This window comes from Camelus dromedarius, chromosome 16 (genome assembly GCF_036321535.1).
Source record: "Camelus dromedarius isolate mCamDro1 chromosome 16, mCamDro1.pat, whole genome shotgun sequence".
NCBI lineage: Eukaryota > Metazoa > Chordata > Mammalia > Artiodactyla > Camelidae > Camelus > Camelus dromedarius.
This window is the reverse complement of record NC_087451.1, coordinates 53,223,481-53,250,445: the sequence shown is the minus strand read 5'-3', so window position 1 is coordinate 53,250,445 and position 26,965 is coordinate 53,223,481. Positions and strand designations below refer to the sequence as shown.

The following is a 26,965-nucleotide window of genomic DNA, read 5'->3' as shown; positions in this document are numbered from 1 at the left end:
CCTGTCTCTGCTTGGCGTCCTCACACCTCTCACCCTCCCTTCTTGGCCCTTTCCAAGGGCTTTTCCTCCATCCCAGTAAAGAAAGGGCTAATGTCCCTAGGGGTTTGCCGATCTCGTCCAGTGCCCATCATCTGGGAGCTGGTGGCCTTACAGAGTGAGGACTGGCCTGGTGTCAGCGAGGAGATACCATGGTGCAAAGATGAAATGCCGTCAAGAGGCTGCTGGACGTGCTCTGAGCCGAACCAGTAACAACATCTGGTGCTCTCCTTTTGTGGTTAAAAGGTTCAGGGGTCTAGGGGAGAGGTGAAGGTGGGTGGCTCAGATGACTTCAGTGACCCACTCTCACAATAGCATTTTCGTCCTCAACAAGGACTTACTGCATAGCATCGAGAACTATATTCCATTTCTTGTAATAACATAGAAAAGAATCTGAAAGTAAAATATATGTATATATGTGTGTATATGTATAGCTGAATCACTTTGCTGTACACCCAAAACTAACATTGTTAATCAACTACATGTCAATAAAAAATTTTAAAATATGTATAATTCTCAGAGGAGTGTATAGCTAAAGTGGTAGAGCACATGCTTAACATGCACGAGGTCCTGGGTTCAATCCCCAGTACCTCCTCTAAATATATAGAAATAAACTAATTACCAGCCCCCACCAAAAAAAAAAAAAAAAAACTAAGAAAAAAGGAAACAGAAGAACTTTTTTTAAAAAAAAAAAGGAAAAATATTACACAAACAAACAAAAAATCATTCTCATCCTTTGAACTTGCTAATGTGAGGGAAGAAATGCTATCGCCGGTGCCCAAAATGCTAATTTCTGGAAGTGGAAGCTGAGATTGCCCTCAGCGGTTGGAGGCCTCCTTTTGGAACTAGGAAAACAGACAGAAAAGGGGGCCGGAGTGTTGGGCCGATCACTGACCCTGAGGCTCAGGATCCTATGAGTGTTACCGTATCTTGGGGGTTCCAGGAAGGTATGGGTGGAGCCAAGAGAACCCCTGGGCACCATGCCCTGAGTAAAGGTGTAAGCAGATAAGGTAGGGGGGGTCCCTGGAGGAAAAAAACAGTCATGGCTTTCTTGACATAAGGAAGCCACTTTTTGCCTAAGCCATTTTGTGATCTAAGCCTGGCCACAGTGCGTCTTTGTAGGTTTCGGTAATTAATGATCTTAAGGGAACAAAAGAATGCAAAAGCAAAGGACTGTTATCAGCAAGAGAAGTAACTCAGCTGTGAACACTCCCAGTTCTTTTCAGTGGTAAAGATTAGCCTGAAGCACTAACTCAACCACAGGATCAACTGTAATCTAAGGGATGATGGTGTGGATCTTTTCTGACTCTCGTGACTTTAATCAACTAAAGCTTGGACTGTGTCAACCTCAATTCTATGCCGAATTCTCTTCTGCTCAACCCCTTCATGAATATATATATAAATACAGCCTAAGCCCTTTCATGAATATGCGTGTGCCCTTAGCTTAAAACTTCCCCAGTTTTGGTGTTTGGAGAGACACTGCTTTGGGAAAGATCCCCAGTTTTCTCCTTTCTTGCTGCCAAGTAATAAGTCCTTTCTTCTCTGGCTCTTTGACTTGGTTGTGTCTTTTGGCTTGAGACCCACTAAGAGGTGAACCCCGTGTTTCTGGTAGCAAAGGTAAACAGAAGAAACTACTTACTGCTCTACCTGGAGACCTAATAAGTGTTCAGAGTCATCAGGGATACAGGTTGGACTCAGCCCCCTGGACCAAGAATGCCAACCAAGAGGGAAGCCACAGCCCATGACCTACACCCATATGACTATAGCCTGCCCCCGCCCATCTGTTTTTCCTTTCTTACTGCTGGAAACATATGGAGTATTTACACCTCCCCATTTAAAATAATCAGAAGTATCATATTTAAATGTTTTCTCCTCATTCCTCTTCTTTCCCTTCTCTTGAGCGGAATGTATTGGGGTGGCTGAGTTTATTTGACACTGCAGAATGGTGAAGTGGGGTTACAGTGGAATTGGGAAAGGAGTGGACAGTCTCTGGGAGATCCTGGGTTCTGACCAGTGGCCCAGGCCATGCCCTGGGACTGGGACCCACTGGAGAGGGGCTGAGTTTGCAGCTCCGGGTCAGATCAGTGTATTTGGTTATTAGGTTTGTTTTCAGATACTTGCTTTCAATCCTCTCTCTTCCCCGAACCAAGCCAGAAACTTGGCCTCCATCCTCGAACACTCCCTGACCCTCCCCATCACTCAATGAGATGTCAAGATCTGAAAACTTGATTTCCCAAAGAACTCTTCACCCCACCTCCCCCTGTAGACTTACAGCCACTGCCCTAATCTCCCTCTCCTTGGATCTCACAATCACCTCCTTCACTGTCTCTCTGCCTCCACACTTTCCCCTTTCATTCTTGTCAAAAACCAATTCAAACGCAAACATTACCAGCTCATTCCCAGCAGATCAGGTTGTTTGATATTGCCAACAAGACCCTTCTGATCATCTCCAACCCCGCCTCTCTATCAGCAGGTCCGTTTGTGGCTCCTTTAGACAGTAATCTTGCTAAAAATTCCCAAGAGTTAGTCTTTTCCATCATTGTTCCCTTAGCAGGATCCAGCCTCCCTTGTGTTCATCAAAGCCTGACCTTCTGCTGCTAAAATACCTTCACAAGCTTCCTAGTGTAATGAGGGTGAAAGAGGAAGTTCTTACCTGAGCTCATAGCAAGGTCCTTTAAGACTTGACCCCACCTTCCTCTCCAGTCCCAGGTTTTACGGGGTCTGTCCCTGCTCCCCGCTCTGCCCCCAGCAGTGGCCTGCAATAGTTCACTTTGACCTTGTTCATTGCAGTGAATGTCTGGCTGCCATGTGTTCCTCCACCACCCTGGATGTCCCTTTCCCCACAGTGGCACTTCCTGATTTAATTGCAAACTCTGCCTCATGTTTCTCTGCCAAATTCCATGAAAATAGGAGCCACGTGAGTTCTGCTCACTCTTCTATCCCAGCCTAGCATGCAACAGACACTCAGTAATATTAAAGAAATCATGACATCATGACTTTACAAATTCTTTTTGTCATCAGGCCATCTGGGGTGATCTAAATGACCAGGAGGACTCTCACATGAGGTGGGGAAAGAGGACTCCCCAACTCCAGTCCTCAACCCAACTACTCAGAATGGGAATGCTAATTCCTGGGAAGAGAGTGGAGGGAGGAGAGGGAGGGGTTCTAGGGAGGAGCAACTCTTTCCAAAGGACTGGCCTCTAGGTTCTCAGGGAATTGCAGTCTTTTCAGACCCTACACGATGCCAACACTGAACCAGAGAAGCTCTCCTGGAGTGTTTCCAAGTGGGGTCAGCTGTGACCCAGTGGATGGCGGAGGTAATGGGAGGAAAGAGTTCAAAGCGGGACCAGGGAATGGATTCACAATGTCTGCAGCCAGGCATCTTTACTCATTCTGGGACTAAGAAGGTGAACATCCACTGGTTCCCTGGGCATCCCAGGGTCCTGGGGCCTGGGTGAGGAACGGGGCTGAGAGGGGCAAGCATTCGGGATGAGAGGCGTCAGCGTCATCAGCTAATCATACAACCGCCTTTCTCCTTGAAGGGATTCTTGTCCTCAGGGATGCCTTTGAGAAGAGGGTCGTTTCCTGCTTCCGCCTCCACGTAATCCTTGATTTCCTTTCCCGTTTTGGAAATCTGCAAGAAAGCAGATATGGTTCTAGCCCTTGTCTGTTGCTCAGGGTTCGTGATTGGGTCAGTCCTAAGAAAACCAACTTCTGGGCTGGGTGGGGATGGAGGACGGTGGGAGAAAGATGAAAGGGACGGGCAATGTGAGACTGATGTGAGTTCCTTGACCAGAACCACAAAGCCTAACTCTGACCTGTTTGGCCAGGCCCAGCCAAGAGACAGGGCTGGACACATTGAGCCCTCCCGGCTCCGAGGCTCTCTCCTTCACACCTCCGTAGGGTCAGCTCAGCCTCCTTCCACACTCAGCTTGTTCCAGAGGCACCTCCTGCTCTTTCTACTGCCCTGGAGAAGTCCCACCACCCTGCGGTCCATCACTTCCTCCTTCGCATCCCGGCTCCATGAGGACCAGGAAGGGATGCAGAAGAGGGAGCAGGGAAGGGAAGAGGAGGCTCACCAGAGCTCGAGGATTCTTCACTTCCTTCTTCAGCTGCTCCACCTCCATCTTCAAGATCTCCTTCTCACTGAGCTCCTGGGCCATCCTGCCCTGGAGAGACCTGGTCCTGGAAAGGATTCCATAGCCAGGATGGCAAATCCCCTGGGCTCCTCCGGCTCCCTCCTCTGCCCTCTCCACACCTCAACTTCTACCCCCTTCCCTGCTGTGCCCCTCAGTTCAGGCCCCTCATCGCTCACCATATATTCACTGCATCCTCCCCACCCACTCCCCATCATGAATCTAGGCTCAGGAGGAGAGGACATTCCCAGTCTGATGGGGGAGGCACAATCTTTGCCCTTGGATAAGGACCTGTCTATGGAGGAAACAGGAATCAGAGCCTGGAGAAGGGAGAGACGGGAGGAAGATTTGGGAAGCAAAGTTATTATTCCATCTAATGATACAGATACAAGTTTTCAGGAAACTCCAGGTCCTGTCAGGGTAGAGAATACCCTAGTGGTTAAGAGAAGAGTCTGCCAGACTCCAACTCTGATCCCCATTCTGCTGTTTCCTTAGGCAAGCCGCTCATCCTACTTAAGCCTTAGTTTCCCCATCTGCAAAATGGGTTTAATAATGGTCCCTACCTTATGTGATTAAGTGAGGACTAAGAAAATAATACATATAAAGTATTTTCATACACTGCCTGGCACATAATGAGCACTTAATACATTTATCATCATCATCATCATCATCACCATCACTACAGGGTTATCAGGAAGGCCTCCCTGGTGCCTAACCTCAATAATGCTAATACTAGATCCCAGCCCAGTGCAACTTCAGCCCCTCTCACCTGCCAAGGAAGAGCGTGCACTTCAAGTCACTTGTCCCCGACGCACACAAGATGGAGTTTGAGCCTCCTAGCTCCTCATGAGCTGAAAATCTTTGGATAAAGCAGATGGTCTGGAAGCCCAAATCTCTGATGCTTAAGCTGATCATAGGCTCAAGGTTCTAAGCTCATCCAGTGGCCTGAGCCTCCAAGATTGCTAGCCACTGCAGGCACCCTGCCCCTGGTCCCAGCCCCACTTCCTCAGTGACCTCTCTGGCCTAGAGCCCATTTCCCCAGTTCTCACCCTCCAGACCTATGTGCTCCCCTCCCTCTTCCATCTTCTCAGCCAGGCCCTCTCCTCCTCTACCCCTGAGTCTGCTCTGAGGCTCTTCTTCCCCATGAGGCAAGTCCTAGACCAGCTCCGCATTTCCCTCACCTGAGAAGCCTTTGTGACCCCCATTGGAACCCCTCAGCAGGTTCTCCCAGCTCAATCCTCACTCACTTATTCAATAAAAATGGACTCACTTGGGCTGCTCTGCCAGCCAGCACATGGGGCCAGGGCCATCTCTAACACCTGTGTCCAGGCTCTTTTGCTTCCATTACTTCCTCTAAGCCCTGCTTGTGGGTCTCTCTCAGCCATCCCTGAGCCCATATCCTGATCTCTCTCTCGTTCTCCTCCCAGGTCCACCCAAAGGCTATGCCATTTACCAGTCACTGAGCTCCTGCTCAGACTGACGCCTGTCCAATGACAAGGGACACCCTCGAGGAGCAGATATTAAGGGACCACTTGTGGTCAGCAAGGGAGCCTCCTTTTTTTCTGCCTCTACAATGACAGACACCACAGTGGGAGCGGGGGGGAAGCCCAGAGCCCATCCTAAGTGCTTCTCCAGGATCCAAGTCCCACTCACTGTGAGCTCTAAGAATTTAAGATCAGGACAGGACCCTGGAGGTCATCGAGTCCAATTCCCCCGTGAATGTAGGAAATGGAGAACATACCTCCCGAGGCTGACTCAGCGCTCTGTCCACCACTGCCTCCTAAGACCGACCAGTTAATCTGGAATTTAAACCCGTTGCTTCTGAAAGCCACGTCCTTCCTGTTGTCTAATCTGAGTCCCTCACGCTACACTTGGTCAATTTCATCCTGTCCTGCCTCCAGCAGGCACAGAGCGTGTGTGCCAGATCTTCATCACAGGTAACCCTTCAGAGAATTGATAACACTTCTCAGGGGACCTCTGGTTGTATCGTCCCGATGTCCAGCCTGATTCCCCTCGCTGCCACATCAGCTGTTTGCCATTGTTGCTGCACTGCCACCCTCCAGCCTCCCGACATGACCGGTCTCCATATCCTCTCCACTCTCCAGTCCCCTGTCTCTTGGTGACTCATCCCCAAGCTTCCCAAGGAAGCCCCCACCCTCTGCCCTTTCCTCCCCTTCCATGAGTGGAAAATCCATCTCCACCCCCCAGAGCAGGCCAGCCCCCTTCCTCCTCAGTCTCCCATCCCAGCCCCCACCACGGTTTCCTCTCCAGGCCCAGGGAGCCATCACAGCCGCCCCGACCTTGGCTTCCTCTGCTGGGAGGGATTGGGGGGCTGGGCCCCCAAAAGGGGCCCCTGGCTTCCCCCTTCGTCTGGGCAGGGGGCAGACAGGCACAGGCCCAGAGAGTGGGGGCTAACTTCCTCTTGTCCCGGATAGAGCATGCCTGCCCCTCGCAAGCGGGCTTGGGACTCTCACGCAGAGGAAACCAAAAGCAGTGAGAGGGAGGGAAGCGGAGCGACCAATCAAGGGCAGGGTGAGGCACCAAACCAGCAGGCTCCCCGGGGAGCCAGTCAGAGGCTGGGGGGCGATGGCGGAGCTGCAGCAGCTGCAGGAGTTTGAGATCCCCACGGGCCGGGAGGCTCTGCGGGGCAACCACAGCGCCCTGCTGCGAGTGGCCGACTACTGCGAGGACAACTACGTGCAGGTAGGCGCAGCGGGCGCGTCCCCGGCACCCCGGCCGCTCCAGGGGCCCGGAGCCCATCCTGACAGGTGCTTGGTCTGGGCCTTGGTTGAGATATCCTCCCACCCCAGGTTGGCTTCATCCAGGTCCCCCAAACTTTAAGGCTCCCCAAGCCCCCAAGGTACCCCGTCTCTCTCCCAGAGCCTCAGAGATGCCCAGGCAGGCATCCTGCTACAGGCCTCACCCTTGGTTCATCTCCCTTCTCTTGTTCAGTCCAGAGGCCCAAAGAATTATCCTCATACACAGGTTGGTACCATCATTCCACGTTCAGGCTGGCACTAGGTGAGACTTCAGAGGAACTTCCCAAACATTGCAGTGAACTTCAGATGCACAGGGAAAGTTCTTTCCCTGGTATCTGAGGAGAGCAGGGAGATGTCAGACTAGGCTGGGTTAATGAGACGGGGTCTGACTCAGAGGCAGAGACAGAGGCAGAGGCATGGACAATATGACTGCTGGGAGCAGGCTACCAGCAAAAGACAAGCATGGTGGCATTTTAGAACAGTTCTCTAAATTGTGGGGGTGTCCCAGGGCCACAAGTAGATGCCTGGATGAATGGAAAAGGGGCAAAGGAAACTTGACAATGATCGAGCACCTCTGTTACTTCATGAACCCTCATAACCACCTTGTGAGAAGAGTATCATTATTCCTATTTTATAGATGAAAAAACAGCAATTCAGGGAGGCAAAGTGACTTGTCAACTTGTCAAGGTCACACAGGTCAGCTACGGTAGAGGTGACATCAGCCCAGGCCTCCTGACTTCTGAAGCAAAGCCCTCTCCTCTCTGCCTTCCCCTCCCTGACATGCTGCATGATTTTAAGAGAGTTTATTTGCACTGGGACCTCCCAGCTCAGCAGAAGTGTTGAAAAATAAATAAATAAATAAAAGGAGCAAGGGCTTATGGGAAAATGGCAGATTAAAGAGAGTCAATGGTAACAACAGTTAAGACGCTCTGCACCCTGTAAATGGAAAGTAAACTTTAAAAACTGTATTAAACATTTTTTTAAGTAAAAAAAAAAAAAAAAAAAAAGCCAGATGCTCTGCACCTTTACTTGCCCTCACTGCCTCCTTCAGTCCTCAGCCCGGTCTGTGAGGTGAGAACCACTCCCTCTTCACAACCAGGAGGCTGAGTTCAGAAAGGTTAACTCACTTTCCCGAAGTCTCCAAGTTAGTGGGGCATGAAAGTTAACTCTGACTCCAGAGCTCACCCCGACACCTCTAGTTGAAAATGCTACTCGGGGTGTAGATGCTGAGTGATTAATGCGAGATATTTGCAGATGAGCTGGTAAACCAGCTCCATTCTCCAAGCGCTGAAAGGCACGCTCTCATGGGCTAGGATGGAGGTCACCCTTCCCATGCCTTCAGTAACTTCTGCATATCTCGAAGCACTTCCTGATGGGTTCTCATTTACACACACGCAGTGTGCACACAGGATTTGGGGGGTGACAAAGACCTGAGTCCGATTGACAACTCCTGGACCTGTGGCAAGTTGTCCCTCTGATTTTTATCCCTTCCTTTACAGTGGTCACAGGGGTTGAAGGTAATGATGTATTAAAACATTTAGCCTGGTGCCTGTGCCTTAGGGCAGGACAAACGGCAGCTGTTACCACCACCACCATCATCATCATCATTCATCAGAAGGTTGAAAGACACATATAGATATTAAAAGTCAGTTCTAGCAGCCCTTGCAAAAACACCCAGAGCATCTGAAGCCCTGATCCAAGTCGAAATCCCCAGACGTCTGCTTCCTTCATGGAGCACACCAACTACCAGACCACACAACCAGTTACCTTTCCTGGCTTCTCTGAGGATCTTTGTCTGGGGAGCAAATGCCTAGGAAGGGTTTGGATGACTTCTCAGAACTGGCATTAAACAAGGCCTAGTTCCCACGACCTCCCTCCCCCCCTCAACCAGGTGTCAGGAAACCTATGGGGAATGGGGGAGGGCAGGCTGGGGTCAACGGCAGTGTTCTCGGTCAGGGTCCATCGAGTTTACAGACAGGGTAATTTGCATGATGAATAAGCAGTCAGCCATGAAGATGGATGCCTGACCGTTGTCCCGCCAGACCTGACTTCAGGTCAAGACCAAAGCCAGGGGTCAGCAGGCATCCAGGCTCTGGCCTCCCAGAGCTGGGCCCAAGCAGACATTTTTCCTGTTTGGACTGACAGGAAAAACCCAATGATGAATTCCACATGCCAGTCCAGGGAGGGGACAGTACAGAAGAGGCCAGTTCAGAAATCTGGGTGGAGACCAAAAGAGTAGTCGCTGCTCCCTTCTGGGCCTCACCTATGAAAGGAAGGTCTTAAACTAGTATAAGACCTGCTATCCTTTCTGGTTTTAACCTCCTGGGTTGGTTTCTTTAACTTTTCAAGGCACTTGGTTACATATGCTGATGTAAATTGGATGTAAATGAGCAGCTCTTTCCAACTGTTGGAACAGAAAGGCTGGGAGGAGTACCCCAGGGGAGAAGTACTGGAGGGGCTGCCACGAGGTTCTCCATCTGCCCATTGGCTCCAGCCTGGCTCAGGCTACAGGCCCTGAGGATCCCCTCAGGATCCTTAGTAAGGAGACCCCAGTGTGCAGCCTTGTCAGTCAGTCCACTGGCCTCTCCCCAGCCTTGCCCTGTGGATTGGCCTCCTTCCCCTGGAGAAAGCACAGACCAGAGCACAGCAACTCCATGTCCCACCCTGAGAGGAGGAAGCAGCCTGGGGAACCAAATGACCGGAGAAGTTTTGTGCCAGCCCCCAAGGTCTGATTTGGGACTGAAAAAAAAAAAAAAAAAAAGCCTCTCTGTCTTCAGCCACTCCCTGCCCACCCCGCTACCACTGACTGGAAGTGTGGCCCTGACCAGTGCCTGGCACAGTGCCTGGCATGCGGTAGGAAGATACCCAGCAAGTGTTTGGGTTTGCTTGCATTCAATCCGCTAATTAACTCATGAAGGCATATTTATTAAGTACTGCCTGTGTGTTGGGCACTACCCCAGGCTAGGATACAGGATAACAGACAAGCTCATTGCCCTCACAGCATTTACATTTTCATGTCCGCATGAGTGCGTGTGTGTGGGTGGGGAAATAGGTAATAAAGTACATAGATAAACAATTTCTGATAGTGTTAAGTGCTATGAAGAAAAAAGAACAGAGTAAATCTGATAGTGGGTCAATACAGTAGACTGGGGGAAATCTTAGGGTGGTGAGCAACGGTTGAGAAGAGCTGAGATTTAAGGAGTCTAGAAAGAAGTACAGCAAGTGCAAAGGCCCTGAGGTAGAAACAATCTTAGCTTGATCAGGAATAGAGACACAATGGCCAATGTGGCTTGAGGGGCGCGAGTGAGAGGGAGAGTGGGAGGGGAGGAAGGTGGTGAGGAAAGCTGGAGCCAGCCTCGTGGGGCTCTAGATAGGCCATGGTTGGAAGTTTAGTTTATTCTTAGTGTGTTGGGAAGCTATTGGAGGGAAGGAATGAATGAAGTCACTCCTCCTGGGCCTCAGTTTCTTATCTATAAAATGGACCAGATTGTTGGTTCCCAAACACCGACTTGTAGCCTGGAGCTAAGCAAGGAGCACAGGAGTCACCTGGGGAGCTTTTAGAGGCACAGATTCTTTGGCCTCGCTCCCGGGAGATTCTGCTTAGAAGGTCTGGGATGTTTGATTTTCAAGTCTGAGAATATTTTCTCCAGCCAGCACTGACTTCCTCATTCCTTTCTACTGGTCACTTTTTACCCCCGCAGAAACTCCTCAGGACCATGGTAGAGCTAAATTGTCAGCTTGACTATTTGAGACGTGTATCTTTTCCTCCCCTTGCACCCAGTCCCCAGGGCTGCAGATTCACTTTCCTGATGCCCCCTGGGTCCCTCTTTCTACAACCTCATCCTTACAGAAACCACCTCAAACATCTAAGGGTTGCTGCTTTCTGCTAATTTGGTCCCCAACTTCTCCATACCCTAGCCCATCCCATCCAGACAGTGGGACATGCTGGCCTCAGGCCTGGGCTCTGTGTATTTCAGGCCACAGACAAGCGGAAGGCACTGGAGGAGACCATGGCCTTCACCACCCAGGCCCTAGCCAGCGTGGCCTACCAGGTGGGCAACCTGGCTGGACACACTCTGCGCATGTTGGACCTTCAGGCGGCCGCCCTGCGGCAGGTGGAAGCACGGGTGAGCACGCTGGGCCAGGTAAGAGCTGTGGGAAGGCTGCTTCCATCAGCCCCCAATTCGCATTCAGCCCCACCCAGGACATCTTCTCCAGCAAAAGTCCTTTCCCACCTTCCTCCACGTCAGTATGCTCAAGCTCTATCACAGAAAGTTGGCACTCCCCAAGCTTTTGGAGCCTCCTTGTCTCTGTGGTTATGTCTCCGTGGTGGGCCTGGCTGCCCCATCGGACGAGGAACCCTTGGAGGGCAGAACTCTTCTTTCTCTGAATTCTACCCAACACAGTAGGCTCTGCTCATCACAGCGGCTACATAGGACAGCAAGGAGGCAAAGGGACCCTGTTCCCATGTAAACACAGGCAGTGACCTAGTAAGTATCCCAGACCCAGAGTGCTTGCTCGGCAAGGTCATCCTCAGCCCTGGGAGCATTGCCACTACAGCACAGCGCCCCCCACCCATCTAGCGTACACACCCTCCTCCTTCCTTCCTGGATCCTTGGCCAAGGAATTACCCCACAAACCACACGCACAGATTCAGTTACGCGTCGGCCTGGCTTGTGCATCACCCACATGTTCATTGTGGGTGTGTCTTTTCCTTTCACCCCAGCAGACTGGAGTTCCCACGCTCTCAGCGCTTGTAAGTTTCTGCACAGTACATTCCAAGAGGAAGTTAATTCACTCATATATTGTGCCCTATATATTGTGCCCCCAAAGGGAGAGCCGATCCAGCCACAATTCTCAGCCACCTCTACGTTATTCCCCTCTGCTCTTGAGCCAGCCCAGTCTCCTCCCAGCATCCCCAGGGATGCTGAGTTTTCTCTTTTCCTCTGGTTCCTGCTCAGCTAATAATAACCCCTGTTCTCTTCCACCAGGAAGTTGCTCCAAAGTGGCTCCATCCTCCCCTGTGTGGCCTTGGGGACAAAACTCCCCTCACTCCTTCTCTGGACTTCACTGCCTCCCCCGGTCCCTCTCCTCACCCCAAGGTCTTAAGGGGCTGCGCTGTGCAGAGGCTGCCCCACTGTCACCTCTAACCCTGTCATGCAGATGGTGAACATGCATATGGAGAAGGTGGCCCGAAGGGAGATTGGCACCTTAGCCACTGTCAAGCGGCTGCCCCCCAGCCAGAAAATTATCGCCCCCACGAGCCTCCCTCCGCTCACACCCTACTACCGGAGACCCCTCAACTTTGGCTGCCTGGATGACATCGGCCATGGGATCAAGGTAAAGACAGCAGCCCCTCCTCTTTCTCCACAGCCCCCAGCTTCTGCCTTGTGGCTCCCTTTTCTCTAGGCACCCAATTCTCGTCCACAGCCATGTTCTTATCCCAACCTGCAGCCCCTTTCCTTCCTCACTCCCTGAAGCCATCACCCTAAGAGGCTCCCCTCTTCCCCAAGGCCTCCTTCCAGGAAGGGGCCTCCCCTCCCTGACCCCGCTCTTCCTTAAAAATTCTTCATGACCCACCCTGCTTCATAACCGATCTTTACTCTGTACTCACATGATCTGCTGAGAGTGACATGTGGGCACACCCACCCCTCCCCACTGTGGGTGCCAGCTGTGAGGGCGTGAGGGGGAGAAGGGGAGGGAGGGTGTCAGGGTGTGCATGAGAATGGCTCCGCAGCTGCATGAGAACAGCAACTTCCTCTGTCTGGAGGTTTGAGGTCACTGCACTGAACAGTCACCCCAGAGCTGCTGTTGGGTGGGAAGGGGTGAGGATGCAGCCACTCAAAGGGAGACATGGTGGATGACTGGCATTTCCTTCACAGCCTTCTGAGAGAAGAGACAGTGCACATACCCCTAATCCCATTTTGTCCATCCCTGGTCCCCACACCCCATCGTTCCAGATTAGATTAGAAGCTCCCCTGTATCTAAATGACCCTTTCATATCCTAATGTACCATCCCCCCCAGAGAGAGGAAGTGCACTCCCTCCTTCAGTCACCAGCCCTCCTCATCAGTGAGTTCTTCCTATTGTCCAAATTATATTCTTTATGCTTCAGCTCAAGTCCCTTCTGTCCTGTCCCTAGTGAAGTACAGCAGAGGACATCACTCCCCGCCACCCACTCCTGGGGAAACCCTGTCGGTAACAGAGGTGCTCTCTCGCTCGCGGGGGTTTGCACATGGTCCTTGCACACGCTACGTGTTCTGCTTCTCTCTGGCCGCAGCTCCCCCAAAACTAGTTCCACAGGCCTGTGAAGATGACAGGTGGGACGTTTCTAAGTCCACCTCTACCTCCTCAGTCCTGCGCTGGGGTTGAGGTTTCTCAGTTAGGGACCACCGAGCTGGGAGCTGAGTGTGCTTTGGCAGGAGGTGAGGCTCAGTCGCTGAGCCAAAGCAGAGGAAGTGGCCATCAGACCGTGTCTGTCTGGGCCTGGGGCAGACTTGAGGCCCAGGGCGCAGGAAAGCAAGAGGGGGTGGGGTGGGAGAGGGGGCCTGGGAAGTGGAAGTGAGAACTTGCTGTGCCCGTCCGCCCTCTCCCTTCGAGTTCTAGTTCGCCCTGCCCCCACTTGCTCTCCGGGATAAGGGGGGCTACCGGGGGCCCCATGGATGTCAGCCCCACCCCCTGTTTCTCTGGCAGGATCTGAGCACCCAGCTGTCGCGGACCGGGACCCTGTCTCGAAAGAGCATCAAGGCGCCTGCCACACCTTCCTCGGCCACCCTGGGGTGAGGCCTCACCGCTATCGTAATCTGCCCCGCTCCATCCCAAAACTCTACGCCCCCATCCTCGCTTCAAGCCGAGCGCCAAACTTCCTCCTCCGCCAGCTGCCACCTCCCCTCGGTGCCAGCCCCAGCTCGCCGGAAGCCTTCCTTCCCCCTTGACTACATCCCTCCTCTCCACCCCCAGGAGAGCACCCCGGATCCCAGAGCTCCCGGTGGTGCCCGACGACAAACTCTCCGCCGCGTCCTCTATCTCCTCCCTGGCCTCGGCTGGGTGAGCCCCCAGGTCCAAGCTGGGGGGCGGTGGGGGGGTGGGTAGGGTTGTAGAGGGGCCTCCTGCCGGTTTTCACCGTGACTACCGAGGTAGAGAGGACTCAAGATCACAGGGGCGGGGCTTGGGATTGAACGGGCGGAGCCAGTTGGGGCGCTGAGCCAGGGAAGGTGACCCCCAACCTAGCCGAGCCCCCTTTTCTCTGGTCTGCAGCAGCGCCGAAGGTGTCAGTGGGGTCTCCACGACCAAGGGGCAGGCAGGACCCCCACCTCCACTGCCTCCACCTGCTGCCGCCGAGGTCTTCCTGCCGCCCCCTCCGCTGGAGGAACTGTCCCTGCCTCCGCCAGGTAAGCAGCCCCTCCCTCTCCTCCTAGCTCAACTTTGGGGTCGTTTTCTCCCCTCTTGAAACTCCTCCCCACCTCACCTGGGTCCAGTCGAGCCTACCTCAGTGAATGCTTTGTCCCAGGTAGAAGTCATGAGAAAGCCGTGGAGGAAGCGAACGAACATAATTTAGCGCCTGCTTTACAGCAGGCGCCGGGGTGAAGTTTAGCATCCATTTTCTCACTTAAACTTAACCCTAAGAGGAATTTCACGCTCCCATTTAACAGAAGAAGCTGAGGCTGAGAGGTTAAATTAAGTGACTTGCCCAAGGCTCACCAAGCTGTATGACCACCCTACACTGTTTATGTTGCTCAGTATTTACTGAGCACCTACTACTTGCTAGAGGTGTTGTGGGAGGACCACGATGAATGAGGGCAGGAGGCAGGTTACGTAGAATGGGTAGATCCTGGGGCCCTGCCTTTGAACAGTGAAGGTTCTTGGGGTGAGTGGAGGGGGTTGCCTGTGTCATGCTTGCAGCCCTTCTGCTTCCCCTCCCAGACCCGGAACTGCCTCTGCCCCTGGATCTGCCCCCTCCGCCGCCCCTGGATGTAGATGACTTGGGTCTGCCACCTCCGCCCCCACCAGGCTTTGGGCCCGAGGAGCCAAGCTGGGTCCCTGATACATACTTGGAGAAAGGTACTTGACTCCTGGGGCTGAAGGGCACCCGATCCTGGGGTCAGTGTCCCACCGCCCCCACCCCAGTCTGCTAGCCCAGAAACAGCTTCCCCTCCATCTGCAAAAGTGAATTTATTATTTCCCCCAACAAAGAGAAGCAGCTGGCCTGATACTGAACACCTCAGCTGGGGAGGAGTCCCGGGGACTTTGGAGAAGGTATCTCCTGCCCCACCCTCCTAGTTACTCCCTAGTGTGGGCCCCTGCATCCCCATGATGGGGCAGGCAGCACATCTCATGGCACCCTCTCCTCCCGCCCTGCAGTGGTGACACTATACCCATACACCCGCCAGAAGGACAACCAACTCTCTTTCTCTGAAGGCACCATTATCTGCATCACCCGCCGCTACTCTGATGGCTGGTGTGAGGGCGTCAGCTCAGAGGGGTCTGGATTCTTCCCTGGGAACTATGTGGCGCCCAGCTGCTGACGGCCTGAGTGCTCTGGGATGCTGACCCAGGCACTCCCTTGAGCCTCCTGAGCCCCACACCAAAGCCAGCTCCACGGCCAAGGCTGGAGTAGGCCTGAGCACCTCCTAGGCTATGAGCTGTGTCTGCCCCTGCCCCCTCCATTGCAGTGGGAAGGGGTCCTGAGGAGAGAGGAGATACCCAGGGCCTGCTGCAGACAGGAAAGAACCAGAAGCCAAGAAGCTTGGTGATCTTATCCAGAGGAGCCCTGCACCATGCAGGATAGGGTTTCCAGCTGCAAGTGCCAACTTTGAATAAAACTCTGACCTTATGATTGCCCGGCAGGGCTGGGAGTCAGAGGGAATGAAAGACACCCTTAGCTTGGCTAAGGCTCCCGCTAATTATTGAGTCCCCTCTGCTTGGCCCCCGCGGCCGTATCTCTCCCTTCTCCTTGGTGCTTTTTGAGCCCTCTACCCTAGACCCCTGCCCTACGACCATGGGCTGCACTGTTCTTTTGCCTGTTGCTTGTGTTGTGTTGTCTTGGTTCTCCAAGCTGGGCACTACTCCAAGAGTGGAGACTCTAACTCGCTCACTTACATGGGGCTCTGAGAGCAGAGAGCACTTCACTCTCATCTTTCATCCCTCAGACTGCGGCGCGAGATATCTCAGGCACCTCTTCCCCTTCGCCTCCTTTATAGCTCTGAAATACCAGAGAGGGAGGAGGGGCTTGGGTTTCGCTGGCTCTGCTTTAAAACATCATGGCTTTCTGTTCCATACGGGAGGAGAGGGGCTCAGAGGGCCCAGCCGACGGGGCGACTTTGGTTAAGTCCCTGGTCTCTTGCTGCATAGACGAGGCTGGGGTGCGAGGAGACACTGTTGCGCGAGCTGCGAGGTCCCTGGCTGGCTGGACCCGAGCAGGACAGTGTGCTACCTCGTCCCACCACGAGGAGGCGACTGTTCCCTCTGGCTTTTTTTCCTGTGGGGATGCTGGCGGGATGGTCAGGAGAAGGGAGGCAAGAAGAAAAGGTGTGTAGTGTGGGGTCGTGGTAGGTGAAGCAAGATCTAGGCCTGGGATCGTTGTCTGAGAAAGCCGTCTCTCTCTGCGGAAGTCCGGTGCAACTGCGGGAATTTTGGGACCTGGATCCGCTTGACAGAAAACTGGGGGAAGGAGGTCATGCAACCTAAGGCAGCAGTTAAGGCAGTGGGAGATGTTCCTTCTCTCATCTGCCAGCGGACCCCCTTCCTCCCATTTCGGAGGACAGGGGTTTTGGAAACACTGCTGCCTGCCCAGGTATGCTCACCACCCCAGTGGCGCCAGACTCCAGAACGTTATTGCAGTGGAAGTAGGGGAGGAAGCTGAGCTGGGTTAACTGCATAGATGGGGACGGCTCTGGACTCCCTCCCCCAGCCCCCAAAGGGACGAGCCCGGAATTCCGGAAATTCCCGGAGGGACATACCAAAGCGAAAGGGAAAGGGAATAATAAAACTAGGTTTGTCTTTCCGGATCCCCAGCCCCCTCGCCCCCCTTCCCCGCCCGGGAGCCCCTGCAGGCCGCGTCCTCAGCACGTCTTCAGCACCTGTTGCAGATGGAGGCGCACGTCGATGGCCGTTTCCCAGGGCACCACGGCGGCGCGGAAGGAGCTGGGCTCGGCCTTCTGCGCCTCCTGGATAAGGCGGTGCATGGGGTAGCCGCGGCGCGGGAAGGCCACATCTCCGCCCGCCAGCAGCCCCGTGGGGCAGAAGTCGTTGGCGCCGTCGCCCACATAGAACAGGCGCTCGAAGTGCACGCCGTCGCGGGCCCGATCGCGCAGGTAGTCGCTGAGCACCTTGTGCTTGCACATGTTGGCGGGGCAGCGCGCACAGCTGTGCGTGTGGAAGGGCCGCAGCGTCAGCAGCCCCCGCGCATCGGGCCCCGACGGGTTGCTGAAGATGCGGCGAAACAGGCCGTGGTGGCCGGCGGCGCGCAGCGCGCTCTCCACGCCGAAGGTGTTGGCGTCTGAGATAAGAATAACCTCGAAGCAGGCGCCCTGCTTGGCCACAAACTGCAGCAGCTCGCCCATGCCCGGCGACAGGGGGATGGCCTCGTAGATGGCGCGCAGGTCCCGCGGCCGCACGCCCTGCTCGCCCAGGTACTGGAAGACGCGCTGCATGTACTCGTTGTAGAAGCCCTCGCGGTAGGTGGCTCGCAGGCTCTCCGGCAGCCGCTGGCCTGGCGCAGCGCGCACGATCGAGTCGTCGCTGTTCTCGTCCACAATGGTCTCGTCAAAGTCGAAGGTCAGCAGGAAGCGCGGCGCGCTCTGCGCGGCCATCCCGCTGTCCTGGGAGCGGGGGAGAGAGGAGCAGGAGGAGGAGGAGGGAGCAAGCGAGAGGGGGCGCGGCGGGAGCCGGCCCGGGAGAGGCTGGTTAGCGGGCCACAGCCAGAGGCGCTGGCACATCCAAGACCTGAGGAGGACCCGAAGCTGGTTAAGCTGGGTAAGCAACGTCGCCGTCCCCACTCCCAGCCTTCCCTGCCCACCCGCTTGGCACCTCTTGGTTAACTGCCCTGGGATTTACCCTCAGGGGACCTTCCCCCTCCTGAGCCCAGTTATTTCTGCTACTCTCATCGGGGCCATGGGGGCTTAACAACTTGAGAGAGGGAAGAACAGCTTCCAAGGGGTAACTCCTTTGGGGGTCCCTAGACCATTCCGGGCTCTTCCAGTGACTCCACTTGTTCTTATGGATAAACGGAGGGGACTCTCTACTCCCTTCTTCCCTAACAGTCAAGGGAAACCACCCATTTACCCAACTGGAGCAGCCTCCTCATTCCCCTTTCTCGGCCATGCAGAGCCGAGAGTTTGTGGGACCATGGTGGGCAATATAGGAGCCAGGCTCCCAGGAGGACTTGTTGGCACCATCCCAGGCATGTGGACAATCAGTGCCAGGTCCTCAGGCCTGGATAGAAGCTAAGGGCCAGGTCTAGAGAGTTAAGTGCCTGGGCTTCTGCGCTGATCAGAGAACTGGATTTTAGCTCCTGGAAGAACCAGGTAGGCGGAATGACCACACAAGACCCGGGCAGGCTCTCTGGGAGCTGCTTCCAGCCAGATGGCCCTAGGCAGGGGACACAGCTTCTGCAGGGAGTTTTAGGGCCCTGTGCTAACAACTCATCACTAATCACTTGCCAATTCCCTGGGAGGAACTTGTCAGCGGGTGGGGTTTCTGCCAGCGTCCGAAGCAAGTGGGCAGCAGCAGAAGCGGTGGGGCTTGGGGAAGGAGGAGCCTCCCGAGCCAGGCCGCGACATACCTGGGAGACAGGTAAGGGAAAGAGAGCAGCAGTGGCTGAAAAGGCAGAGGAGGGAGCAGGTAGTGGGGACATGGCTGGGGGTACGGAGGCAGGAGTGGGGAGGAAGGGAACTAGGAGGAAGTCACGCTGGGGGAGGGAGCATGGAGCTGGATGGGACAGGAAGAGTAGGGTGGGGAGTGGGGGTGGGGAGCCCCAGGAAGTGGAGACCCCGGGCTAGTCCTGTTGACAAGGAAGAGGATGGGGGACAACAGGAGAAGTGTGCAGCACAAAGGCAAGCAAATGAGAAGAGCAGAGGCCCTCTGCAGCCGGTCCCTGCCACCTTTGCTTGCCAGCAGCTTTATGTGACAGAGCGGCGGTGAGCAGATTATGTATAGCTGCAGAGTAGCCACTGCACCGCCTTTCTCCCTCCCAGCCTCCCACCCCAATTAGTTGTGCTGGAACCACTCCTCTTTCTAGTTTCTTCCTAACCCCCTCTCCTGTGATGTTTATGGCCTGGCACACCCTGTGAAACAAGTCTGAGCTCCTTTCCTAATTTCAAAGCTGAGATTTGAACCTGGCTGTCTGTCTCTCTAATAGAACTGTCCCTTCAGCATCATCCCTAGAGTCACCCTCTGGTCTTACCAACATCTATCTGGGAGTCTCAGTGGCCCAGGATCCCTGGAGTTGAGGATATAAAGCAGCAGGGCCCTACCCCTGGGATGGAAGCTTCCAGGGATTAGTGGAGGCCCAGGAGAGGTGAGGCAGGCCTAAAAGGGGCCGGATAGGGCTCCTCCCACCCCATGATGGGAACATGGGGGTTGAGGCCTCATCCTAAGAGACCCCTGGAGGGACCCACTTACCCTAGACAGGCATCGGAGGCCAGCAACTGGAAAACACCCGCTCATTGTCAGTACATCACCCTGGGCACCACCTGTAGGGACTGTTGGCCTTCAGCCGTCCTCCAGAGCTCCTGACAACCACAAAAGGTCCATTTGAGGGTGCCCAGTCAGCTGATTGTTTCCACCACTAATGCCCACTTGGTCCTATCCAAGATCCTCTCCCAGGACTCAGTAAAAACAGTGCCTCAAATAGGCGTAGCACTTAGGGATCACAAAGCCCTTGTTAAGCATCCTCTTAAAAATCCCCCATGGGAGGCGGGGGTGTAGCTCAGTGGTAGAGCATGTGCTTAGCATGCACAAGGTCCTGGGTTCAATCCTCAGTACCTCCATCAATCAGTCAATCAATAAACCTAATCGCCCACCCACCCCCCCAAAAAAACTCATAAAAATAAATAAATAAAAACAAAGGGAATAAAAAATAAAAGCAATCCCCCATGATGCTAGAGGTTACAGATGATATTATTGGAGACCCAGAAAGGTTAACCAACTTGCCCAAAGGTCACCCACTGTATGTGGCAGAGACAGATCTCAAAACCAGATCTCTGAGTCTGAGACCAATACTTTTTACTCCAGTATGGTCATTGCCCCTTTCTTGTGAATGGTACATCATAGTTTACAAATCACCTTCACTCATTCATTCTCTCACAGTTCATAACAGTCTCATGAATCCAGCAGATGAGAAGAGCTCAGAGCTTAAATAACTTGCCCAAGGCCATGCTGTTTCCATGGGGCAGAGCCTGGTGTGAACACCTGGCCACAGCCTTGCTTGCCCTCTGCCCTCAAAAGGGAAGGGGCAGATGACAAGGCGTACGGCACTGGGGTTTCTGCCAGAGTCCAAAGCAAGTGGGCAGCAGGGACCCGTGGGCACCACAGCTGGTCTGGGACAGCCTCCCTGGTGCTTTCAGAGGCTGGCAGTCAGTCAGGAACAGGTTGACATTTCTGTGGGACTTTGCTGTGTGGCTTTGGGGACAGGGTTTGGCTTTGTGGTGGCTTCACCAGTGCAGCTACAGACCGACAACTCCCAGTGCCTCCCCTCCACCGTGGGGTTAAATGAGCAACTAGTTGCATCTGGGACAGACCTGGAAAGTTACTTGAGAGCCTGGAGACCGAGACAGGGAAAGGAGCAAAGGTCTGTCTGTCTGCTGCCCCCTGGTGGTGACAGTGGGTGACACTGGGTACCCTTCTGACTTTACCAAGGTGACACTTTCCCTATACCATCCCAGGACAGCAAGAAGCTGTTGCCCTCAACCAGAGACTAGGACATCCCAGGAGCAGGGCAGCAGTCAGAGGGAGGGGCTCTGCCACCCTCTGTTTTGAGGTACCCCATCCCTCCCCACTCCCTAACCACACATGCATTAAACCCTTTCACTAGAGATGGGATGTGGGTCTCAGCCTTTTTCTTAAGAACTTGTAATCTAGGAATTGAGAGCAGTGGTCAAAGCTGAATGGGGCAGTGGACAAAAAGACGGAGGGAGGGAGGGGAGACACAGGTCAAGAAGATGGGAGGGAAGAGGAAGGAAGTGAATGAGGTGAAGGAAGGGCATATTTGGGAGAAGAGAGGTGGGAGGGCTGTCCCCAGGCCCCATCTGGAAGGAGTTTCAGCCTTCCATAATCCTGGCTGTTACCACACTGTCCCCTCAGGGCCAGGTGAGTCCAAAGAGAAAAGGTCAGGGGATGCCACTCCCCTTGTAAAAGCAAATATGGATAGACACGTGCAGGGCAGATACAAAGATAAAAAAGGGTCTCCAGGAACCATCCAGAGGTCAACTTTCACTGCTTCACCCTTGGTTCTTTCTCTTTTCTTTTTAAAAATTTGGTAGAATAGTCTACTGGTTTTTAATCATGAAACTTCTCATAGCAAAACACAGTGATTTTTTTATTTTTTGCATCTAGTAACAGTATTTAGGGAAATCAGTTAAACATTTATTGTTTGGTGAGTTGTCCTTGTTTCTTTTAATCCCCAGAGCTGAAAACCAGGCATTCTGGGTTTCTCTTCGAAACTGAGAAAGCCAGACTTTGACACTACCCCACAGTAGTCAGAGAGACCCTAGGTTCCACTGGAGTCTGGCTTCTGTGACATTACTCACCTCTGGCAGCTTTGTCCTGAGTGATCAAATCCTTTTGTGGACACCAGAAAGAGTCCCTCAGAGGAAAAGGGGACAAGACCTCTGAGCTTCTCCCAGGCTAGAGCAGAGAGGAGAGAAGGGTTTCATCGTGTGGGCAGGGGGCCCAGATTTCAGTGCCACCTAAGCAGTGACTGCCTCTCCCAGCCCCACACCCGGCACCTTTTACACAATGCTGTTGTATTACATCTATGGGGATGGAGTGGGAGGGCCCCTGGGGATAGGGAAGGGAAACAGTCCTGTCTTTTGCATAGGCCCTAAGTTTGAAATTCCCCTCTTGATGGGTGGAGTCCACAGGACAGTTTGAGGACAGTTTTCCCCAGAAAATGTGCGAGTTAGGGATGAGGGGCAGGGGAGCAAAGACCTACAGTAACAAGTCCTCTGCCCAAGACCAGGTTTCTTTGTATCAATCACTAGAAATCAGATTCCACCACTAGACTGAAATTCTCTCCCTCTCCAGACAGCACTCCCAACTTTACCATGGTCTCTTCCTTCCTCACCACCACCAGCAGTAAATAGGTAATACAGAGGCTCAGAGAGGTCAAACTAATATCCTGGGAGGTCACACAGCATCAGAATCAGGAGCACAGGGGTCTCTGCTGCCTCTTGGGAAAACTGCAGCCAGAACTTACCCTATTGCCCTGGGGAATCCCTTGGGCCCTGACTGAAGCCCTGGTGCCAGTGAAGCCCTGGTGCCAGTGAGGAAGCTGGGACCGGGAGCCACCTCTGGGCTTGTCCTGCCTGGGTGGACAAACTGCGAGGGGATCCTCAATGGGCAAAGAGGTGGCAGCTGCTGGTGGAGTGGGGGGGAGAGATATTTTTAGAGGTGGCTGGAAAGCAGGCACTCTGGCACACCCCCAGCTGGCGGGTGCTTCGCTCCAGTGCGGGGCGGAGGGAAGGTGGGGCGCGCAGCTCGGGAGCCAGGGGGGACTCGTGGGTGGCAGGGAGCAAGTGAGCCCAGATTCCTTCGCCTTGACCAAGTCGGGGACGGAGCGATACCCGGACACCCGATTCCTGGCGTAAAAGGGGGACAAATTACTCCGCTACAGGGACTCCCGCACTGATAGACGCATGAAGGAGCACTCTCAGACTCCATGCAGCCCCCACCCCACACTAGGACCCCAGACCTCCCCTACCTCGGGGATCCCAGGACTCACGTGGGGAACGGCGGCGGCAAAGGTCTGTCCCGGCAGAGTTTGATGTGTAAAGAGTGGGGAAAGGGGCTGGCTGAGTATTTGGAAGCGGGATGGAGCAAGGGGTGCTTACGAGGATTGGAGGGGACGCGATGTCTTATCCACCCCCGGCTTTCTGGGCTCCTGCTCACGAGTCACTCCAGTCCCAAGGGGCCCTGGATGATGTGCGTCTGGGCCGTCCTCTCCACCTGCCCCCCATCCCCCCAGGCCGCCGCTGCGTCCCCTTTAAATACCCGGGAGCCAGAGCCGGAGCAGCGGCCGGCGCTGCGGCTGCCGCAGCACCCGGGCCCACCGCAGTCCCCGCACGTCATAAGCGGCTGTCCAATCACAGCGGTGCCGGAGGACATCAAAGGGGCGGGCCGCCGGCGGGCCACGCCTCTCGGCTGCCCCGGAGGATCCCCGAAAGCCAGCGAAGGTGGGATTCGGCACAGGAGGAAAGGTTAGGAGGGTGGAGACGGAGTGCATCCCTTCAGATGCGCTTAGGTGGGGGGGACCCTCATGAGCGCGGCTGCGGGACTCTACGTAAGTCCCGCCCATACACCTAGAGGTGCCCGGGCTGTGGACTTTCTCCACCGCAGCCTCGGGAGCTCTGATCCCTGAGATTTGCAGAAATGTATCCCCCACTTCCCCACCTCATTCCGTTCTGCGTTCCTAAGCCCGGAGGTAGGCATCAGTCGATCCAGCCCAAGAAAAGCAGTTCCTCTCCCACGTGCGCGTAGCTAGGTGCCCTCTGCCCTCCAGGCGGAGTCATTGCGTCCATCTACTTGGAACCCTTACCCGGGTTACAGAGTACAGGGGATTGCCGGGAAAGGCACCCTCTCACGCGCCTACCCCGTAAACACTGAGTTGGGGACCAAACTCTTTGCCCCTTTGCAAGAAAATTAAAAGCCTACTTTCTCCTCCCTGAATCGTTCCTAGCCACACCCACCCCACTCTTAATGTCCTCCCACCCCGATGGTAAGAAGATTGTTTTAAGAGGAAAGAAACTTGTATTGACTGAGAACATACTACCAACCAGGCACTGTACTAGATCGCCGCATTTACAGTTGAGTGTTTACAGCAGGAGAAATTATTTGCCGAAATCAAAAGAGGCACACTTGACTCTGGGGTCACAGAGGGGCTGTGTGGATGGGGAGGAGGTGGGCACCCCCAGGCCTGGGTCTAACTTCAGTGCTCCCTAATCTCCCCTGGCTTCACTCCTGGAAGAGAGCCACCAAACGCAAAGGCCCTAAGAGATCTGGAAGCCAGTGGGGCTGGAAAACAGAGAGGGAGCGAGGGTCTGCCAGGGAGTACCCTAATCTCTGTGCCAGGGGCAAGGGGTATATTAATGAATGGACAAACGTGTGCCATGTTTCCATAGATACAAAGGGGAATGAATGTTTTAAAGTTGCAAACCTGATCCTTAAAAATCCTTGCCAGTAACTCCCTATGCCCTAACTTCTTAAACTGGTTTGCTGGTTCTGCTTCAGTCACACCCCTCTCTTCACTCCTCACTCTTTCTTTCTGCTCTCCTGCACCAGGCCCTTTCCTCCTTGGGACCATGTCCACCCCAACTGCTGGGCAGGCTCAGCCTGAACATCATCTCTTGCCCTGTTACACATCCTGCCGCTCCTTTTACTATACTGATCACCTGTGTGCTTACAGCTGTAGGGGCTGTAAATGTAAGCAGATAGGATAGGGGGGTCCCCAGAGAAAAAGAATCAGGAATGACTTTCTTGACATAAGAGAGGCCATTTTTGGCCTAAACCATTTTGTGGTCTAAGCCGTGCCACAATGCTGTCCCTGAACAGGTCTCAGTTATAATTAATGATCTCAAGGAAAGCGAGGGAATGCAGGAACCAAGGAAAAGCAGTCAAGAAAAAATAGTTCAGCGATATAACAGAGCCCTAGTTCCTCCTCAAGGGATATACATAGCAATCTGTCTCGAATCTGAGTTCTGCAGGAATTAAGTCCCCCCACCCAGGTGGAGGACGGAATGATGATGAGGATGATCTTTTCTGACTTCAATGGACTAAAGCTTGAACTCTGTGGACCTTTGCGCCAATTCTATGTTGAATCCTCCTCTGCTCAAGCCCCTTTATGAATATGCATACACCAGCCCAAGCCTTTTCAAGAGAATGCATGCACCCTTACCTTAAAACTTCCCCAGATTTGCTGATGGGAGAGACACTACACTGCTTTGGGAAAGATGCCTGGTGTTCTCCTTTGCTGCTACGAGTAACAAATCCTTTCTTCTCCCACTCTTTGGGCTTGGTTGTGCCGTTTGACACTCACCAAGAGGGAAACCCAGTTGCCAGGTAACATTTTTCCATGTGTCAATTCGCGTAATCCTCACCACTCTATGAAGTGGGTGCATGGCTTAGTTTACTTTTGGGAAATCAAAGCAAAGAGCTGAGCTAGTGCAGAGTCACCCCACCGGTGAATGGTAGAGCTGGGCTTCCAAGCTGTTTGCCTTAATCATCACCCCACACCATCCCTTTCATTCAGTGTCTGCCATCCCACTTCCGTGGGCAATGTGAGGGCGGAGATCATGCTTGTCTTCTTTATCAGTGTCCCCCTTGTCCCTAGCCTATAGACCCTGGCACACAGTTGGCCTTAGATGTTGGTTGTTGGATAAAACAAGTTCCCTGCTGTGTTCACCTCACTCAACAGTAGTGCTCCATTTATGTTCCCTCATTAAATTTTCACACCAACTGGTCAGTGCAGTATTATTACCATTTTACAACAGGGAAATTGAGATCAAATGATTTGTCCAGGGTCACAAGCTCTCAGGAGGCACCAGATTTAAATCCCTTTGATGTGGTTAGCAGCCCTTTTAACCTTGTTTCCAGATTCACTGCTGGGGCTCGGGGTGGGATGGACAGAGAACTTTCTGTAGCCTCCCCCCACCCGACCAGTGAGTTCCTCCTGCAGACTCTGCCTTCCAGTGCTGAGAACCCCACAGCTCACGGGGATTCCATGCAAAGCACCTTCGTGGAATAAATGTGGAAACTCCTGGTTCTCCCTGCACTAAAATTTTCAGGATACCAACCTATCTCCCTTTCAACTTTCCCCCTTTTTGTGCCTGTGAGTAAGCAAGTAGGATGATGAGCTTGTGTCTAAAGATAAGGACAGAAATGGAATGGGAATCCCACGTCCCACCTTGCCCCATCCCCATCCCTAGCAGTTTGAGGCCTCCACCCGGTATGCTCGGACCGCAGGACTTACTCCGCTCCTATGGGGTTCGCCTTAGGACTCAGGTCAATCCATCTGGCAGAGAGCTTGCGGGGACAGGAGTCATCTGAGGTGACAGGGACAGGAGTCCCTGGTGAAGCCTGATGCAGGCTGCCAGGGATGGAACTCTCCAGCTGATCTTCACAGAGAGGATGTAACTCCTGCCCCAGGTCTCAGTGGTAGAGCCTGGGAGGGGCCTGGGCCAGAGGGAGGGGCAGATAACTGGAGAGGCAATTGCATTCCGGCCCTTCTGGGTGCAGGGCACCTAATCCCCACAGCAACCCTGGCAGATGGTTTTAGTATTTCCATTTTTACACATATGAAAGCAAGGGTGGAGGGTACAGCTCAGTGGTAGAGCGAGTGCTTGGCATGCACAAGGTTCAATCTCCAGTGCATCCATTAAAGGGAAAAAAAACGAATAAGAAAGCAGAAGCTTGCGGACATTAGGAAAGCGCCTTGCCCAATGACGCCGTGGAGCAAGTGGCGGTCAGCCCAGTTGTACAGTCGGCACTTCTCCGTCTGCAGAAGGCAGAGGGCCCTTGGTGATCTGGCGACTGATGCAGGTGGACTGAGCAGAAGAGGCCACCAGGGGTGACCCTATTCAGGCAGCTCTGCCAGATCCGTGGTAGGCGCTTTGGGTCTAAGGTGTTGTCCTGGGGGAAGGAATAAATCCCTTTCCATGTCTCTCATCTCCATCCTGGACAACAATCACTAACATTGATGGAGCACTTACTGTGTGCCAAGCACTGTTGTCAGCTTTCTTCATTCCCACATCAAGCCTATGATCCATTTGTTCCCCCATTTTACAGATGAGAAAAATGAGGCACAGAGTGGTATGTCACACAG

The 26,965-nt window shown here is 53.7% G+C and overlaps 3 protein-coding genes across 19 annotated transcripts; 1 reads left to right on the top strand and 2 right to left on the bottom strand.

Annotated features, from left to right (window-relative positions):
• Positions 1-3,004: 3,004 nt before the first annotated feature.
• On the bottom strand, positions 3,005-13,508 carry GNGT2 (G protein subunit gamma transducin 2). Of its 7 annotated transcripts, none has more exons than XM_064495969.1 (4): positions 12,546-13,505; positions 4,942-5,031; positions 4,116-4,221; positions 3,005-3,670 (listed from the first exon to the last, which is right to left on the bottom strand). In XM_064495969.1, exons 1-4 carry the CDS (start codon positions 12,650-12,652, stop codon positions 3,545-3,547), a joined length of 429 nt encoding a protein of 142 aa, XP_064352039.1. In that variant the 5' UTR covers positions 12,653-13,505; the 3' UTR covers positions 3,005-3,544. The 7 variants fall into 7 exon arrangements, with proteins under 7 accessions (XP_064352039.1, XP_064352044.1, XP_031325553.1 ...); XM_064495974.1 differs by lacking the exon at positions 12,546-13,505 and adding an exon at positions 5,626-6,442; XM_031469693.2 differs by lacking the exon at positions 12,546-13,505 and adding an exon at positions 5,914-6,442.
• Positions 6,612-15,811, top strand: ABI3 (ABI family member 3). Of its 2 annotated transcripts, none has more exons than XM_010987950.3 (8): positions 6,612-6,875; positions 10,909-11,076; positions 12,095-12,271; positions 13,624-13,709; positions 13,891-13,977; positions 14,188-14,321; positions 14,854-14,991; positions 15,292-15,811. In XM_010987950.3, exons 1-8 carry the CDS (start codon positions 6,759-6,761, stop codon positions 15,453-15,455), a joined length of 1,071 nt encoding a protein of 356 aa, XP_010986252.1. In that variant the 5' UTR covers positions 6,612-6,758; the 3' UTR covers positions 15,456-15,811. The 2 variants fall into 2 exon arrangements, with proteins under 2 accessions (XP_010986252.1, XP_064352027.1); XM_064495957.1 differs by lacking the exon at positions 15,292-15,811 and adding an exon at positions 15,124-15,275.
• Positions 15,812-16,910: 1,099 nt separating this feature from the next.
• PHOSPHO1 (phosphoethanolamine/phosphocholine phosphatase 1) lies at positions 16,911-26,421 on the bottom strand. Of its 10 annotated transcripts, none has more exons than XM_064495967.1 (4): positions 22,871-23,230; positions 21,678-22,727; positions 19,552-19,661; positions 16,911-17,750 (listed from the first exon to the last, which is right to left on the bottom strand). In XM_064495967.1, the coding sequence occupies exons 3-4, from the start codon at positions 19,594-19,596 to the stop codon at positions 16,992-16,994; spliced, it is 804 nt and encodes a 267-aa protein (XP_064352037.1). In that variant the 5' UTR covers positions 19,597-19,661; positions 21,678-22,727; positions 22,871-23,230; the 3' UTR covers positions 16,911-16,991. The 10 variants fall into 10 exon arrangements, with proteins under 10 accessions (XP_064352037.1, XP_064352036.1, XP_064352032.1 ...); XM_064495966.1 differs by having other exon boundaries at positions 16,911-18,712; positions 22,871-23,229; XM_064495962.1 differs by having other exon boundaries at positions 16,911-19,661; positions 21,678-21,774; positions 22,346-22,727; positions 22,871-23,229.
• Between the last annotated feature and the right edge of the window lie 544 nt (positions 26,422-26,965).